Raw genomic sequence first — 18,946 nt, 5'->3', positions numbered from 1 at the left:
CGAGATGGCCTCTGCTCATCTGTAAAACTCTCTAATGATCTCACATGTGCACAAAAACATGTGCAAAGCACACACTGACACACACATACCCAGAAAATGACACACCCATGTCACCCCCCAACTTGTCACCCCTGTCAACAGTCACCATTTCAAAGAAAATAAGGAGACATCACAGAGACTGCCACTGGAGCCTATATGGAAACAAATATGCCTCTATAGCTTCCCTGCTAATGGAAATCCTACCCAGCAGATGTGCCCTGTTGGAAGAGCACATGGGGTGTGAAACAGGCTTATGCAGTGGACCAGTAGTCGCGGTGTGTGCGGCTACCATGGGAAGACTGTGTTGAAGGAGGTGAAGAGGAAGAGACAAAACAAGGGTACAAGAGTGAAATCAGGGTCAGTAATAAGCAGAACAGGCTTCTGAATATATGAGCAGCCTTTGTCTGGAAACGAGAGCTCTAAACTGCATGAACTCCACCTGATTTGATCCCTGCACTGCTCCCAAAAATATCCCACAGTATTTAGAATTTTAGAATTTGTTTTTTTTTTTTTTAAACTATGTAAAACCAACATTTTATAGTTGCGCCTCCGGGGCTAATAACTACTAAAAACAACCTCATGGGCACAAAAAAACAAAAAACAAATTTAAAACCAGTACAAAACACCCAGTAGTTTAGATGGTGTGCACTGTACGAACCCATGCGCGGACAGCTCCATGTTATTCCGCTTCTGCGCCTCCCAGAAAGTGTCCAAATGCGCATGTGCCGCTAGAGCGCACTACCGCAGACAGGGGGCGTCAACATGGCGCTCTCTCCTCGACGACCGCACTGACTGCAACCTGCCAATAAGAGAGGGAGAGACAGGAGAGAGAGAAGCGTAGGCTACCGCTCTGTCAAACCTCCATCCTTCTTCCCAGCCCTATGAATCCACACACGTTTCCAGGAGGATAGGGCGCATTCCGAGGATTTTATTTTAAACACCACTCTTCTTTGTTTTTCCTGCGCATTGGATGGTTTTTGTGCAGCAGCAGACGCCCGAGCTTGTAGAGCAGGTGTGAGAGACAGCGGCGACCGCTCCTCTCCTCCCTGTTTCCAAAGGGAAATGTCGAGCGAGAAGCCGGTTTCAGCACCACCGGGCTCTGCTTCTTCGCTCACGGACACAGACCGAGACTCCCATCCCCCGTCGGGCTCCTCCGTGCAGCAGCAGTTCGCCTCGGGCGCTGGCTCCGGCGCCACCGGGGAAAGGATGGTGTCTGCAGCCGGCTCTATGGTCCTCCCGGCCGGGGTGATCAACCCCGCTGTCCCAATCAGGAATATCCAGATGAAATTCGCCGTGTTGGTGGGCCTGATCCAGGTCGGGGAGGTTAGCAATAGGGACATCGTGGAGACCGTGCTGAACCTGGTGAGTGGAAACGGGGCCAAGCGGTGTTAAAAAGCACAGAAAGGCAGCCATAGAGCACAGCAGAATCACTGCGCCCTATGTTTTATTTACGATGCTTCACTACCCTGGTTATGTGGCTTTTAGAGGGTGATGTCATTTGTTTGTTCGCAGGATGGATGTGGGATTTTTCTTTCCTGCAGATAAACATGAGCATACATAGGACCGCATGTTGGGGAAGAAATAAAGCTGTAACCTTATTATTGTACAGCCTAGAGGACTTGAAGGAAGCATGTGACCCTACCGAGGCACGGAGGAGACTAATCACCAGCCATTGTTGGCTAAATCACACGTCGAAAAGACACTGGCAGTCAAACAGAGGTGGATAGGGGAAAGTGTACGCAGGCTTTTCTCCTGACCCCAATATGTTCCCTGAAGTGATGCATAGGCAGGTTGGAACAAACAGTGCTGCGCACAACACCGAGACCCAAACGTAATTAATTCGTTTTCCTAATGAGAGAAATCACGCAGGTATGCGCGTCAGTCCAGCACAAAGGCCGACTAGCATGCTGCTACCCATCGACATATGTGTGTGTGCATGAGTATGGCTCAAAATTATGCATAGGCCTTTTGTTGAAGGCAGGGCCGTGCATCCCTGTGCGCAAAGAAGTGATGTAGCCGTGAAGCGATGAGCAGTTTGTATATATGCTGCGCGTCAAACAGCAGGTATTATATTCATGGATCAGATATGAGTTGCCATCCACCTTTCCATCTTTCCGCCTCCATCTGATGTTGTGTCGGCGATGCTGGGCCTACCCAACACAACACATCAGAGGATTTAATCCAGATGGGGATTTTGACGTGACTGGTGTTTTCCCGTTACGAAACAGATGAACAAAATGTACAGCACATGTAGTTCTGGGAGACTAACGCGTTAGGAGGATATAGGACGTGTGTGGTGGATGCTGCCAGGCTGTTTTCCCTCCTCCATGCATCAGGCGATGGTGTGTGCTGCATGATGAAGGGGGGCACTGATCATTATTCATTTTCTTTTAAGGCAGAGGTAGGATAATGTAGACATGCAGGTATTTATATCCCAATTACAGTGCAGTGCTTTCTATATAGTAGGTTGACTACTTCGTATAGCCAGTGGCCTATTTACTTAGTGTATGCTTGGAGCTGGGACAGCCTACAGCTGGGCTAAACCATTTTCCTCTCAGTCAGACTGGTGAGCCATCCAGATTCAGGTCGCTTCTCATCTCCAAATCGATTATTGGTACTACACAGGAAAGCAGGGGGGCTTTGCTGGCTCAGTCCGACCTTGTCTTCTTCCCTTATAACCTCCCTCTGGTAGCACAGGATGATAACAATCCATCCTGTTCCACAGCGTTCTCCTTCACTCTGGAGGGGCTAAGGAGTGATGCTGCCTGCATAGCCTGGCCTGGCAGGGCAGCGCCATGCATTTAAAAGCAGGTGGAGAGGAGGAGGAGGAGGAGGTGTAGAGGGGGTTGAGGGAGGGTGGGGGAGGAGAAGAGAGAGAGAGAGAGAGAGTGGAGGAGGAGGATGAGGTGGTAGGATGCTGCAGTGGCTATGTGCTCAGAAATCACCAGCTGATGCAGCGGAAGAGGAAAGGACTGGTCCACATTAGATGAGTGAAAGCTCATCAAAGAGAAATTGACTCTATTTTACAGAAATACCTGCATTTAGCTCCACGCTTTATTTATGAACGTTTGTCTGATGCAGTAATACACAAAAGCCTGACACCCTGACAAGGTAAAGCAGTATGCATTGGCCCTATAAAGCTTTACTTGCCTTAATCCTGAATTGAACAATCAGTTGTGGTTGCAGTGCTGCCAATAGCTAAGCTTGTTAGGGAATTCTGTTGCCCAGATCCTTAATTAAAAGAGTTGAAACAAAGAGGTGTGGAAGCAGGAAACCTCAGTGGTCATGCTGCTGGTACAATGAGTCCACTGTGACCCAAAAGCTGATCCATTATTCCAGTCAATGTGGGAGACCACAGCAGCCACATTCTCCATCCACTGTGGCTGTATTGATCAGATCCCACTGCAGCCGGTGAAACAGATGGCTTGCCGGCTGGATCAGATAGGCTCCCTGCTCTATATGGTATGATGCCGGCCTTTGGCTGGAGATGAACTGCAGAGTCTCTAGAAAAAGGGAGCAAAGACAATAACAATCAACATGAGCCACAAAGACAAACAACAGATCAGATCCAGTTTGTTATTGTTGCTGCCTTGCTACACAGGATGTTTGTTTCTAATATTGTGAAAGTAGAACTTTTTAAATAAATGTGAAGCTACAGATATAGTGGCTGCAGCACACATATAGAAACACACAGATTTTGTGTGTGTGTGTGTGTGTTGGGGTGGGGGGTTGCTGGTGGCGAGGTGCTCAGTGATTACCATCAACAAGGCATCGCAGTTGTCAAGGCAACACTGGTCTTTGACTGCCTGCCTCCAGACGCGCGACCACCTGGTATTGCTTTCCACTTCCGGGCTTCTGTCACAGTGCTCTGTTGCAGCATTTCTCTCCGTCTCTCACAGTCTTTCTTTGTCTCCCCGTCTCACATTGCATGCTAAAATTAAATGGCTTGAAAAACTCTGTTTGAAATAGCAACATTGACTTAATCAGTGCTGACTAACTGGAGAAGGTGCACACAGGTACAGGTAAATACAGGGGGAATAAAGCTTGTTTAATGTGCAAATGTTGGAAGAATTAAAGTCAAAAGCCTTAACCAGGACTCACCAGACAGGCCACACAGTGCTTCTTGTTTGAAATTGAAGTTCTGGTTCTCTAATGGAGGCATAAACATAATTTCAAAAGCTATTTCCTCATTTATAGTTTGGATGATGGTGGAAAGCATGTTGGATGCATCACTCCCAGATCTCCCATGTTAGATGTGTTGTTTTAACAGGTAAAAAAAAAAAAAAGCTAGGGTCTACTATTCCAAACGGGCTCTACAGGACAGAATACTTTATGATGTGGTGATGGACCCATTTAATGTTTGTGTCATCTGTTTAGAGGACGGTGCTTTCTTTTCCCTGACCTCCCTGATACATCTGCGGACTGAAACCTCACATTTTTTGAGTTAATGGTCAGCCATTTCTGCCCCAGGCTGTGGTTGTTTGCTTTGATATATTGTGTTGTCGGATACCGGAGAGAGGAACACAGGCGAGGAGTAATGTTTGTTGACAGAAGGATGAGGGTGACATGTGATCTATCTATCTGAACTGTACTGCATATATATTCTTTATAAGAAGAATTGAGAGGTATGCTTCAAATGCATCCAAGGCTGTGCTGTCAGTGAGGCTGCCTAAGTACAGCACCAGCTGTGCTTATTTATAGACAGCTTTATCTTGTTGTAATGCTTTTTTGGGATCAAAATGGTGTGTTTGTCTGGTAGAGAAATAGATTGGTGACACATTCAAGCCTCATACTTGGTCTTTGTGCTCTTTTTTTTTTTTTTGTTTTTTTTTGTTTTGTTTTTTTCTGCTTTTCTTTCTTTCCACTTCCTTCCTGGTCAAATGCGATATGTTCTGGCAGTGTCAGTCCCCATCCGAGCAACTTTAGCACTCCCACTGAGTCTCTGTTAGTAAATGTCTCATTATTCTTGTCCGCACACTCAACATTCATCAAGGTCACCTGATACCACGTCCACAGCCAGGAGAATCAGTCAGCACAGCACATTGAGTATTATACGTGAACCCAGACTCAAAGAAATACACATAGGAGCCCTCAGATGTTCATATGTTAATATTCAGGGCCAAATGAGGACAGCATATTTGTGTTTTGTCATATTCTCAGTTAAGTTGATAATACAGAATCTTTATTTTCAGAGCAGTGACAGCGGCATCCTGATTTACGCCTCACAGCTTTTTAAAGGAGTAGGTCACAGAATTTGTAAACATGTTATGCATTATGCTATTTTTGCCCTGACGTGGTTTGAAATGCGAATACAAGATTTTCCAAGTTTGCCTTGTGGCTGCAGACATAGAACATTGGCTAACAATCTCCCCACAGCACTGTAATCTGCTAGCATGGCCAATCAGGGGAATAAAAATGCGTCATCACATGCTCACTCAGCCAGGCTGATGACTCTGATAACAAAGGTCAGAAAAATAGTATATAGAGTAAAATATGATGTGGCTTTACTGGTGTGAGATTTTTGATTTGTGACATAGAGTATAGTGCATTGTTCATCTCCCATAATTCTTTAATGTCACTATTTTATTGTCATGTTTATTTTGCTGGTGTCTTTGTATTCTTGTCATTGACTACTAAACAAGATGATGCTTGTTCCATCAAGCTGTTTGTAGTGTTACTTTTCATGGACTTTGTTGAACAAACTTTGAGTGATTTCTGTGATCCTGTCAGTTTTGATGTCAGATGTGCAGTGGTCCTGTTGGTATTACAGCCGAAATGATTCAGTTACTTAATTGATTGGTTGATTGACAGAAAATTATTGGTAACTATAATACAAACATGGCAGGTTCCAGATTGTGAGATGCGAGAATCTGTGGTTTTTCTTTGTCATAAAAGGTACTTAATTGAATATCTTTGCATTTGGAACATATGGTGGGATAAAACAAGACATTTTAAAGATGTCACTTCAGGTGAACATGAAATTCTTCTAAGAAGCTGGAACATTTTTTGCATTTTTGCCTGAAAAATAAATGAGAGGTAGGGGATAATTAAAATATTTGCGGATAGTTTTCTGTTGATAATCTAATTGGTGAGGCATCTAATTCCTTAACTTCGTTATATTTTAAGTGAGTTATGAAAGTTATGTATTTTCATATATCAGATTCTGTTTTTCTCAGGGGGAGGAGCCAACATTAGCCTCAGGATAATGTTATGCAAAGAGAAGAAAACGTCTGCAGGAACGTTGAAATTATGGGACAACTCAAACTCAAAATGTTTTTACATAGGTGAGCTGTCAAGTTAACTGCATGACCACACACAGATATACGGTACACGCACATACTGGCATTAGAGGCGGAGGACAGAGGGTGTGGCTTCCACTGCAAGGTCAAAGATGCTATTACTGTCTATCAAGCACCTGGGTTGTTCTGACCCCTGCATGTGCCAGAGAGAGACAGAGCGTGCCTGACAGGTGAAAAACGATGATGTGGGGAGGACGCTCATCTTTACTTCAGGAAGAGTTGAATGCGGGAGAAAGATGGTGAAGTGAAAGGAGAGAAGTGATGAGAGAGATTTCTGAGAATTTCAGAGGGAAAATTGATTGTCCTTCAGGTGCTCTTTCCTTCTTGAGTGTGACCCAGGTCCAGCTGCATGGTGTTCTGCGGGGGTCTGATGAGTTTCGGCCCCCCTGTGGAGCCTCATCACGCTGTGTGTATCAGTGCGCTCCTTTCCTCTGCTCCTGGTGACAGAGGAGTGAAATACAGTAGGAGTTCTTTGGACCAGAGTAAACAAGAGAGTTTGCAGACTTCCATTATAAAGCAGAAAGCCTGTTAGAGATATCTTGACATTTTGTGTTTTAATTGGCCATTTTTCTTCATCAGTCACATGTCACATTGTAGGATTAGCTTGTTCTGGCTTGTTAGCATGGTTCTTATTCCCTCTTGAAAGCAAGGACTGCAGTAGTAGTTTCCATGCTCTGAGGCATGCTGGGCCAATGTAGAAACCCTTTCCACAGTGCAAAAGATACCTTGGGAAAGGAAAATAACCAATTAAAAATCTAAATGTCAGGTAGTCCCTTGAACAACAAACACTGTTGCGCTTAAATTCTGTTACTTCTTCATAATGATCTGCTTTAGAGCCAAATTAATCTTTTTTAGGTTGCTACGCTGCTTCTTGTAGGTTTCATTATAATTTTGATTTCAGCCTTTTTAGGTTAAATTATAAGATGATTTGTGTTAAACGCTCTGCAGTCAAATTTGTATGTGTGCGAGTGTATGAGTTAAGTATCCATTCGAAGCCGTTCACCTTTCTGTGTTTCAAAGTGCCTCAATTCTGCTCCACTTCTCTAAATTCCTTTCATCCTTTGTTAGCTGCTATTTGCAAATGCTGGGATTTCTCTGAGGATAAGCCATGTCAGAATTTGGATAGGGCACCTTCTGGGAATGGAGGGAACAAAGAATAAAAATGTCCCTTCCTTGCTTAACACCTTTTGTTGCTTTTACATGGCCTCTTCCATCTCTACACTCCTTATCTTCTCTAAGCACATCCATTTCCCTAACCCATGGAGTAATCTCATCCCTTGCTCCCTGGTTCCTGGTTGGATGAAGCAGCTGGTATGGATGATCCCTATTGTGAGGAGGTAATGGAGCTGTCTGCAGTGCCATCCCTGTCTTGTCCCTTTTCTCCACTCACCGTCTCCTTACACTCATTTTTGCTACGTTTTAGCCAAAACAGCCTAGAGGGAGACTGTCTGCTGATAACCATTTGTCTGCCATTGTCGCATACGTGGTGGAGTGATGCTGTTGTAAGTGTGGATGCAGAGTAGAAGAGTAGAACGGAATAGATGTAAAAAAAAGGAGCTGAGAAAAGGAGAAACTTTTAGTATTTTAAAGTATTTTATGTGCTTGTCATTTCTGAAGACATTTAAAGAAAGCAATTGTTGAACTGAATAATGAAATAGCTACAAGTTGTTGTTTTTTTAAGCTCTTGATTGTCATCTAAATATAAGGTATTGTATTTTTGATCTCTTTAAGATGCAAGAATATTACAGGATCTTTCCCAACAATTTCCTTTGTATTGATGCATAAATTGTCATCTGACATCAAATATCTCCTGCATTGATCTACAAAAGTAGACATCATGAATGAAATATGGATTTCCAAAGGAAAGCATGTGCTCTTTAGCAGCTACATTTCACTTCTGCAACATACATTTGACCAGTTTTTGTTTAAACCTAATACTAATTATATTAATTAGAATAATTGTTCTACTTTTCTTGTTGTTGAATTTATATACAAAATCAATTCATATAAATTCCTATATTTCCTTTTTTATTAAAACAAAAAAACAAAAAAAAAATATTGAGCTCTTATAATAATTAAAACTGTTAAATGTACAAAGAAATGTTTTCATTTATTTAACCTTTCTTTAACCAGGGTAAAATCCCATTGAACCTAACCCCTAGGGTCCCAATGGAAGCATTAAAAGTCAGAGAATACAGCATGAAACATATATTACTCAACACAGACAACGGTGAATAAAATAAAATAAAAACACAAAACTGTTTTCAGTGTCAAAATCTAATTTTCTAAGAGCAAGTAGAACAAGTAGAAAAACAATTAAACAGAGAGTTTACAGTAGTTTAAAATTCAGTCAGTGGTACAATGAAATAAAGCAAGGAAAACCTCAAGTACTGTCTATACTAATATTAGTGAAACTGTGACCAGCTGCTCATAATTTTTACTCCATAAGTAACTAAAACTATAAATTGATTAACAATGAGTTATTTCTTGTTATTTTACTAACCCTAATAAATTATTCATTTCTGCATTAATATTTATTTAAAGGCTTTTTATGGCTTTAATGTTCTTGTTTTCCTCTCTGCCTCTTGTTTCCACACAAGTATCTGCCTGGTTCATACTATTGTGTCTGGCTGCTTTGTGTTTTTTGCTAAATGTGTGCACCATCTGTGTGTGTTTGATGGCAGGAAGGGCTGATTTTTGTGGAATCTTCATGTACGTTATTTGAATCAAAATCATGGTCAAAGCATTGCGGTTGCTTTGCATGCACATGTGTGTGTGTGTGTGTGTGTGTCTGTTTCAGTCTGGCACCCTTACAGTGCACTAATCTCCAAATTATAATGAGCTGGTTTGTTTGAATTACCTGTGTGCTTGTAAATGTGTGTGCCCCCAGTGTTCCAGTGCGAGTTGATAAATGAGTGTTCCTACAGACATTTGCTTTAGTCTCCTACACCTTCACCTGCACAATTTTCTCTGGTAACATACTCAAACACATGCACATGTACACAAAAAAATACACACACTGCTCCCTTCCTTCTTGTAGCCCACATCATTGCCTGGCAGGGGTGATTTTATATTCATGCTGGCCTACTTCGCCTCTCTCCCTTGGTACCTCTCTCACACAAATACACACACACACACACACACACACACACACACATACATCTGCTTTACTGTGAAGTATAGCTAACTGTGTAGCTATTCATCATGCTGCATACTGCAGTGGATGAAAGTCTATTATAGCAAACTTTGTAGTGTGTTTGTATGAGTGTACCAAACTATTCAACTTCTCCTAATGTTATTTTATACCTAGGACATCTTCCCTCTCATTGGTATGCTCATACATCCCCTGCAGCACGAAAAACAGTGTCAGTAGTCGTAACAAGTCATTTAACACCACATTAGATTGGTTAGTAGATCTACACTCGCTACCAAACCAGAACATTTTGCACTTCAGTTTACTTCCATCTATATTCTGCAGGGAACAGTATGTCAGGTGTATATTGGCCACATGCAGTAGACTTAAACTAGCGAATGCTCATGAGAGCTGCAGTCTCTAAAGGATTTTATCTGATAAATCCACTTCAGTAATGGCAGAGAGCTGGAAATGAAGAGTAGCGTTGAACAGGGATATTTAAACTTTCAGATAGGATTTTTTTTTTTTTTTTTTTCACAAGGCAGCACAGTGTGATGAGAAAAAAACCCTTAATAATATCTTGTACTAGTTAAACATACCAGACAATGACAATGTGCTCCTTCATTGTGTTCCTTTCATTTGGAGGTGATACTGCCTGGCTAGTACTGCAGCAGAATTGGCTTTAGGGTGCACAGTAAAGTCAGGTGTGTGTGCTCTATGGGTTCAGCGGGGAAAGTAAGAATCCTGATCTGCTGTGGAGACGTTGTTCGACAGTAATAGTGGCTGTCTTTCAGTGCTGTCTACAGCTCACTCAAAGTAGAAGGTTTTGTAGCAGCATTTGATTAATCTTACATTGTTTATAGTGTTTGTAACTAATAACAAGCCGTGTGGGTGGGAAGTTGCTAAAAGCATTAAATTAAATCATACACAGGAAAAAGTTTGTGCTGTTTGATTTTAAGTGCAGCTTTTTAGAAAGAAGCTATAAAAAACTTTGTTCAATATGGATGGTGTCATTCAGCTTTAAACTAACTTAATAAAATACATTAAAAAATCACCAATTCAGATTTTTTTAAATTACACCAGTTAAAACAATGCCAATGGCAATATGCTTGATTGACAATGCAAACATGATATCTCTATGCAGTTATAAGTACGGCTGAGGCTGCTGGGAATATCATTAGTTTTGTGGGTATTTGAATGAATATGTAGAATACTGTGCCAATACATCCAGTATATGTTGAGATAATACAGACTTAGCAGGTTTATGTCTTAATTCAAGTTTTACATGATTGTGAACAAAGCGACACAAAGCACATTATCAACAAACAGTTTAAAATATAACTGCAGTATAAGAGGATTTATACCCAGTAGTACAGTGCCAGGTTTTGCATCACCCCTCCTGCGAGCACTTTCACACTTTGAAACATTGGAGGAGAGAGGGGGAGGAAGAGGTTTTTCAGCCAATACCTGGTGGTAACTCATTGTGCTGCACTGCTGCCTCCTGTCTCCACCTTGTCCGCACGCCCCTTCCATCACGCCGCTCAGTTCCATTCCTCGACCCTCACCCTCCCTCTGCTGTGTTCAGGCTTTTGTTCCAGGAAAACTATTAGGCTGAAAAACAGAATGTGGATGAGGAGAAGCATACTCGTATAATCAAGCTGATATATGAAGCGAAAAGGCGTTTTGTTTGCAGTCTATGTTTGCTCATGTTGCTATGGGGGTCACATGCTGAAATATCTAGTTCATTCATGCAGACACTGAACTAAAAAAATGTGACTGCCTCATTGCTTTTATGGATTATTCACACTTATAGTTAATTTTTCTTTTTGATGTGTTTTGACATGATCCCTTCCTCTGTATAAGAAACTCGACTTGCACCAGCTTCTTTTTTTTTTTTTTTTTGGCTTGCTCACTGTCCTCACTCATCCTAAGAGTTATTTTAGACTTTGCAATAGTACTTGACGTTTTTTTATGTTAATCTTAAAATCACATTTGAAAACAGATGTTTTTGTTTATTTTCTTTTCCAAGTGTTTGGTTTTCTGGAGGAAGAGAGTGTGAGCTCGCATTTTGGCAATGGGCTGTGATATTTTATCTTTTTATGTTGATTTGACCTTTTAAATAAGGAAATTGCATTTTGTGGGAGAATTTGACATTTGACATCTCCATCTGTGGAGACTTTATTTTTTTAGGTTACTTCTTTGATACCATTCTACATTTACACTGTGTGTATGAGTGTATAATATTATTGTAGTAATTTGTGTTATTTGGAAAAGTAGTATTATTTTAATTGAACTACACTGAAGCTGGAGTGATGTACTGTATTAGCCATTAAACCTAATGGTTAATTGAACAGCAGCTAATGAAACTGAATCTCATCATTCAGAGTTTAAGCAGCATTATAAAGCTTTAAGGTATGAGATGCTTGTAGGCCATGCAAGGCAAAATCTCCCTGTGCAAAGACATATTTGAAAAATATGGTGCATGTTAAAATTCACAGTTGGTCAATATATGCAACATTTGGTCACCACAAATGCAAACCTTTTTCAAGGTTTTTCTTCCCAGGCCTAAGCTCCTGAAAAGCGTTATACTGTTACTGCTGTTTGTGTGTGTGTGTGTGTGTGTGTGTGTGTGTGTGTGTGTGTGTGTGTGTGTGTGTGTGTGTTTGTGTGTGTGTGTGTGCACTATGTGTGGTCTTTTGTACAAAAACATCACACCCCCTGCTTTGTGTGTGTGCGCGTGTACATGTGTCATTGCTGACTCTGTCTTATGATGATGGATTACCGAGACTCATTGGAGCTGCTTGCCGCCTCTCTTATATTTCATCGGCTGTTACTCATTGGAACAGTTATGTCTATTGTTCCAGTAGCCGGTGAATGCGGACATGGATTTAGTGTGTGTGCGTGTACATCCACACATCCTACAGTATCTGCTGCAGTACACACACTCCAACCAAACAAACAGATTAGGGATCCTGAATTGCCACCAGCCTGGCCTGAGTCAGCTCTGTCGGGCTTATCTGCTGACCTTTGAACTTAGCAGCAGTTAGTCTACACCTGCTTCCCCTCACAGACACACTGATACAGTCTGTGTAAAGGCTCTAGTCATTCGGATACGAAACATTTAAGAAAAGCAGATAAATTCTAAACTATGGTTTTGTTACTCTGATCACTGAGTGAGTATAGGGGCAAGAGGAAATATAAGGAGATGACTTGTAACTCTCAGTTGCCCTCTCTTGTCTCTGTTTTCATCTCTAATAAGCCCAGTGAGGTGTAAGCAGCATGCAGGATGCCCTGTAGGGCTTCACTTCCTGTCATCTTCTTTGAAATTAGCACATTTGAGTCAAGTCTGGAGACTAGGCACGAAGCCCTTGTTAAAGTGCAGCATCTAAGCCTTGAGTCCTTCCTTCTGATGCTTCCACGAAGGATGCCCTCGTTACTGCCTGTCTTGAGGAAATAATGAAGAGAGGAAAATCAAGCTGCCTCTTGTCCTTGACAGAATCTTATTTTTACAAGTAGAACAGGTTGAGAAAACACTAAAGGACACCCCCATCTTTCACCTCACCATTCAGCTTATGCCTTCTTTCTGTCTTTCTCTGTGTCAGGTAGAAAATACAGTACCATGTCTCATTTGTTTTATTCTTTCCTTTCAGTGGTGCCATGGTGGACTCTCTGTCACCACCTCTCCTTGATGCTGTTTTCTCCCTGCCTCTTAGTTCTTCTCTTTGGTCTTTCTTCTTTTTCTCTCGAAGATGTTTTCTCGCTTTCACTCCTTTCTCCTACTCTAAACCACTTTGTCCCTTAATGACAGAAGTCGCCCTTGGTTCTTTTCTATGAAATCATACAGTAAGTATTAAGGTGATAACACATATCTCATAGTAGTTTTTGTTCTGCTAAGACCTTGGTATTTCCTTGATAGAGAGCACTGTAGGTGTTCTCTTGCTACCACAGTATTTAGGTTTTAGCAAAATCTGTGCTCATCCAGTTCTATGTTCATTAGCTGACTTTCTGAGTTTCAGTGTTTATGCTGTCTGATCAGCTGTGTCACTGCTAATGCCAGCTGCATTTGGTAATGTCACTACCTTATATGTTTATTCTTTTTAGTCCAGTTTATTCCTTCTCATTTTTTTCTGGGGAGGGATCTGGCTAACACTGAATGAACTGCTAGAACTCAATTGAAAAGACTGTAGCTTTTTGAAAAGGCTATAGCTTGAGTTGGTAGTACGTTGAATAAGAAGGATGTAAATTTATTCATGAGAAAGTGCAGTGAATTATTATTTAGCTGGAAGGCATGATTCTAAGCAATTCTCTGCCATTGTTAGTCACAAGCACATACTTTCTGTCACTAAATTTATATGCTAAAATGTTTTTTTGCAGGAAATATACATAGAGGGTGACTTCAGATCCCTAACTCCCTTATAGTCATGGTTAAAATGGGAGTAAATGGCTTTTAATGTGAGTGAGTCCAAATGCAAATTACTAACAAAATCAAATCACTTGTTCACTGGCTCACACCTGCTCTGCCAATAGGCTGAAAATAAATCTTTTAGGACATTTTGTAGGTAGCCTGTTGGCAGACAGTCTTTCTTGGTGGGGGTGAAAAGTGTATAGTATACTGTAAAAATAATGCCATATTTAGGAAATCTGGCTACAATGCAGTAATATTATTTGTGTATTTAGTAACATAAACATGAATTTGTTTTTCTTTTATTTGTAGTTGACTGACGTATTAGCACATAACTTATTTTCTTTGGTTGGCCACCTCTTAACTGGAGTATTTTCTATGAAAAGGTCCAGTAATGATGCAAATTAAAGTCAGAATAAATTTTCATGCAGATGTTAGGATGTTGATGACCTACAGTTTGTGTAATAACTTGTATGTGTGTGTGAGAGAGTATAGTGTGGGGTTCTGTAAGACAAAAAATGGAAAAAAATGTTTTTTTGTTTGTTGCCCAAAGGCATATGACAAGGCTTTCTGCTAGATCCGTTACTAAGCCTCTTTGGCCAGTCAGGTGGCAGACATTTTAAACTGCAGTTGGATGAAGTCAGAGTTGTGATCACTTGGCTGCAGCCCTCAATCCCTGCAGTCTTTGTACATGCATTTGTTTCTGACCTGGATTTTGTGTCATTCGTGGTGTTTTGCTGTGCTGCCTACAGACAGCGGAGCTCTTACATCTTCGAATTTCATATCATATTTTGTTGTCACTAACTTTCAGTACTTGAAAAAAATCGTCGGTATTAAAATGGAAATTAGCACAGTTGCAGTTTCAGCTGTTTGTCAGTGAATTTTGCAGTTCTAGAATTTCTCCTGTAGCCTCCCACTGTCAGTGAGAGTGTATCTGTCAGCAGACAGAGCAGGAGCTGTCCGTTGTGCTGAAAAGAGTCTGCTGTATTTGTCTGTCTGCTCTGTTTTTCTGTCATTTCTCTCTGCATTCCCAAGCGAACGTTCATACCATTACTGGTACTGCGCATTTCCTTTCCACCATGTTTGTGACGTCTGACCTCACTTTTTTGCAGTCTCCCTTTTCTCTTGTTATTTTCTGCTCTTTTTAAAGCTTCTCCGCCTCCCACTGCAGTAAACAGACATTTGGAGAAAAAAAAACAACATTTTTTTTCTTCAAACTGCTTGTATGGTAATGACGTGTCACCTTGTTATTATTGGATAATTTTGGAAAGATTCATTGTATCCCTGCAGTTCTCTCCTTCTGTGTTCACTCATGCTGTCACTCACATGAATTGCTGCTGCGGCTGTTGTGAGCATGTACGAGTGTGTTAGTGACGAACTGAGTGAGAGTGCATGTGTGAATGACTAAGACCTACAAGACTTTTTTGCAATGAATTGTTTAAAAGGCTTCTGCCCTTTGCACACTGAGAATGTGTGTGTTATGGCTGACTTTGTCAAGTGTGTGTGAATGATGGTGCGCCTTTATCTGTATGTGTGATGTTTTAAGCTTGCACTTGACAAGGATTGAGTTGGATGTCGGAGGTGGGAAAAAGCACACTGAACTGGTCTGCAGTGAACTGGAGACTTTCTAGAGGCTTTCATAAAGACAGCTCTCAGCAGGTATTACTGTCTTATCTCGCCCTCTCCCATTCCTTCTTTATCCAGCTCTCCCCTTTTGGTTTCTGGCAGTGTTAATAGAAACTGACAAGCCAATACATGGGAACACTCAATAGCTTGTCTTTTCTTTGATGTATGTACAGACGCACATTCAAGGTTATTTTTGTGGAAAATGTGCCCAGGGTAGAGCTGTTGGCAGTGAGAACATAAGTGTCTGTGTTTTGAATCACGCAGAACTCTAAAGAAAACACTTATTTTCTAAATTAGAGGTAGCAGTTGCTTGATTAGAATTTTTCACCTTTTGATCAGAAACAAGCTTTTTGCCCCACGGCCACAATGTTTATGCATACCCAACTTTTTCCATATGGCAATTTAAGCCCTGAAATGACTCAAGGAAGGAGGAGCTACTTTTTTTTAAATTTTAATTTACTGCATAAGGGCTCACACCTAAAACCTATTCTTCACACATAGTCTGGCTGGATTCTAAAAAATTCTTTCTTTGTAGACAATTCCTCCTTGTTGATTTGATGTATTTTTTTCGTTGATCTTTCATATTATGTATTAATGGGACAACATAAATATATTTTTGCCATCTGGCTTCATGTTTGCTTTGCACTGTGGTTGCTTACAATCATTTTCAATCAAAATTTTGGTTCATACTTCCAGTGCTAAGGGAACAAAGCCAAAAAAAAAAAAAAAAAGCATGCTGAAAAAATGCAAATACTGATCCAAGCAGGCACATAAACACTCTCAACCAAGCCTTTAGCCTGGCTTATTTTCTCCCACTTTGTCTGTATTGGCTCTGTGATTGGATGGCTTATGTATGAGAGGGATGAGAACAGTGTTGCCATCAATGAGGGAATAGTGGTTGCTGCATAGAGCATAGAGGTGAGTGCTTGTAATGAACTGCCATCTGCACTCTACCATGGTGAAATTGCAATGTATGCATTAAACAATTGCAGCTTATATTGTGTGTGTATTGTGCATTGAAATGAAAGCAGGTGCCATCGGTCTCACACCGTTCAGTACAACTGTTTGGATGTATGATCCTCCAGTTTCCATTGATACATTACCTTTTCCTCACAAATATAATGCAATCTACAGTTGGGAGATACACATAGCCCAAGAGGTAATGTAATTATTTTTCAGGCATAGCGATTTTTTTTTTTTTTTTTTGTTCTTTGTAAAATAAATAAAATCCAATATATTGACACTTAATTAGAAAATAAGATCAAGAGTCGGCTCTGTGAGATGGTACTGTGGCACAGCGGTCTTTGAGCTAAATGCTAATGTCAGCATACTAACAAATTGGAATTTTGACCCACCGGTGGTTCTAGATGAAAAGTTAGGAGATCACCAACGTTATTACAATTCATCTTGAGGGAGGCAAGAATGTCTGTGCCATAGTTTAAGGCAAGTATATGTAGTACGTGTGGTAATACATTAAATAGCTGGCCTTCACTGCTGATATATACACACAAAATCCTGCCTTGCTTGTGCTGGTCTAAACCACATTTATATCCGCCGGTGTGGATTTACATAATCGCTGCTGTATTTTTGCAGTCTTTTTTTTTTTTTTTCTTTTATTCAAACCGTCCTTTTTTTTCTGTATTCTTCCTAACTCTGCACTGTTGTGATTTCTGCAAGATGCTTCACATCTTTCTTCCTGTCAAGTAAAAATCCTACACTTGATGCAGAACAGCTCTGAGATATTCTGTGTACTTTTTGCTATAATCATTATTTTGCTAACTTGTGACCATCTGACTGTGTGTGTTTGTGTGCTCGTGCTAACTCTGATTATGATGTTGCTGCTGTGAATAGTGTTTGATGAGTGGGGGCTGTCTTGTCATATCTGCCATCTGTGCAGACACTGGTACAAAGGCCCATGGGAAATGCAGTCCAGGGGTTCCCCCTCCTCCCTCTGTGTCGGGAGGCTCCAGTCAGTCAACATGTCATTGTGGATCAAACTCACAGAGAAAGACAAGTACACATCCTCCACTTTTCATAGTTCGCGTTACTTCTTAAAATGCCAATAAATACAAATGTACATTTGAAGTCGTGGAGACCAAGATGATGCCTTCAGGTTGTTTGTTTTGTCTGAGCAAAACCCAAACATCTTCAGTTAAAGACATACAGTGCAACAAATAAAAGCAAAACTCCTCACATTTGAAAAGCTGTAAAGCCCAAGATGATATATTCAGGATGCATGTTTGCCTCACTATCAGTGGAAAACCCCAAAATATTCAGATTAAATCATGTTAATATGATGACAAGCAGTAAGTCCTTATGTATGAAAAGCTGGATGCGGCCAAATGTTTGGCAGTTTTGCATGAAAAATGAAGTAAACCGTTATTTGATCATTCTTCTGTGGATTGCCTCATGAATTAATTGCCTAATTGCGTAAGTGCCCCAGTGACTTTCACTAAAAAGACTTTGCCAACATTCAAACATTTTTTGTCATTGTTGTCTTTAGAGCCATTGAAGCCAATAAAACCACATAGATCCTGTCTAAAGCCTGTTACAGTATGTTTGCCTTGAATGGGACTTATAGCCAGAGATAAAATAAACTGCTGGTCTTATCAATGCTGTTTACCAGAAACGAGGTCATATAGAAAACAGAATGCGGATTATTGAGTGTTTAGTGGCCAGTTTAGCCTCAGTGTAATCCATGTCTTTTTTAGAGATTTGCTATGGTCATCATCAGCGCACTAAACCCCCTATTGCACATTGTATGGCTGTGGGCAATAAAATCGCTCTGCCATCCAGATAAGAAAGCACAATAACATTCAGTTGCTGTGTTGCCCTCTTTTTCTTTTTCACTTCATCCCTTGCGTTCGCTCTCTCAAACACACACACTTTCTCATCAGTTTTCTCTTCTGGCCAGTCTGTTCTTCCTGCCCTCTGCAGTTCACACCATTCATTCTCTGTTTGTTTTTCTCCCTTTCACCTCCCTTTCTAGTTCCCTTTTTTCCCCTCACTCTCCTTCAATTTTGCTCTCCTGCGCCTCGTTGAGCCCTCTTGGCGAAGCGTTAAGTGTATAATCAGTGATCTCATGTCTAGATGGGCCTCTCGTCTCCTCTCTCACTCTGTGCACAAAGGGACTGAATGGCCGCGGCTCACTCAGGGGACACAAATGAGTAATGAGCCACACACACACACACACACCAAACAAACACATACTCATACCCACACCTCTCTAGCACACTCCCAGAGGCTTTGAAGTTGCATATTGATGATGCTAGCTCCAAAGGCTCAATTTAATGTGCAGAGGCAGAGGAGGTAGCTATTGACCGTCCACTCGCCCCACTGACCTGTCATCTTTGACGGCTGTAATGAGCAACAGGTGTCTCTTTTGCCAGCTTTGGCCTTGATAATCACCTAGTATTCAACATTCAGTCATAGCAATCAGTCAGCGTA

General features: G+C 41.1%; 1 protein-coding gene across 1 annotated transcript in view; it reads left to right on the top strand.

Moving 5' to 3' along the window:
* The first annotated feature begins 1,101 nt into the window (after nucleotides 1-1,101).
* Nucleotides 1,102-18,946, top strand: part of nbeaa (neurobeachin a) — a 73,691-nt gene continuing 55,846 nt past the window's right edge. Inside the window, exon 1 of the mRNA XM_026328555.1 lies at nucleotides 1,102-1,401. Within this exon, the coding sequence (XP_026184340.1) occupies nucleotides 1,102-1,401 (300 nt within the window). The remainder of the gene's footprint in view (nucleotides 1,402-18,946) is intronic.

Source organism: Mastacembelus armatus, chromosome 14 (genome assembly GCF_900324485.2).
Source record: "Mastacembelus armatus chromosome 14, fMasArm1.2, whole genome shotgun sequence".
Classification (NCBI taxonomy): Eukaryota; Metazoa; Chordata; class Actinopteri; order Synbranchiformes; family Mastacembelidae; genus Mastacembelus; species Mastacembelus armatus.
This window is presented reverse-complemented; position numbering and strand designations above follow the sequence as displayed.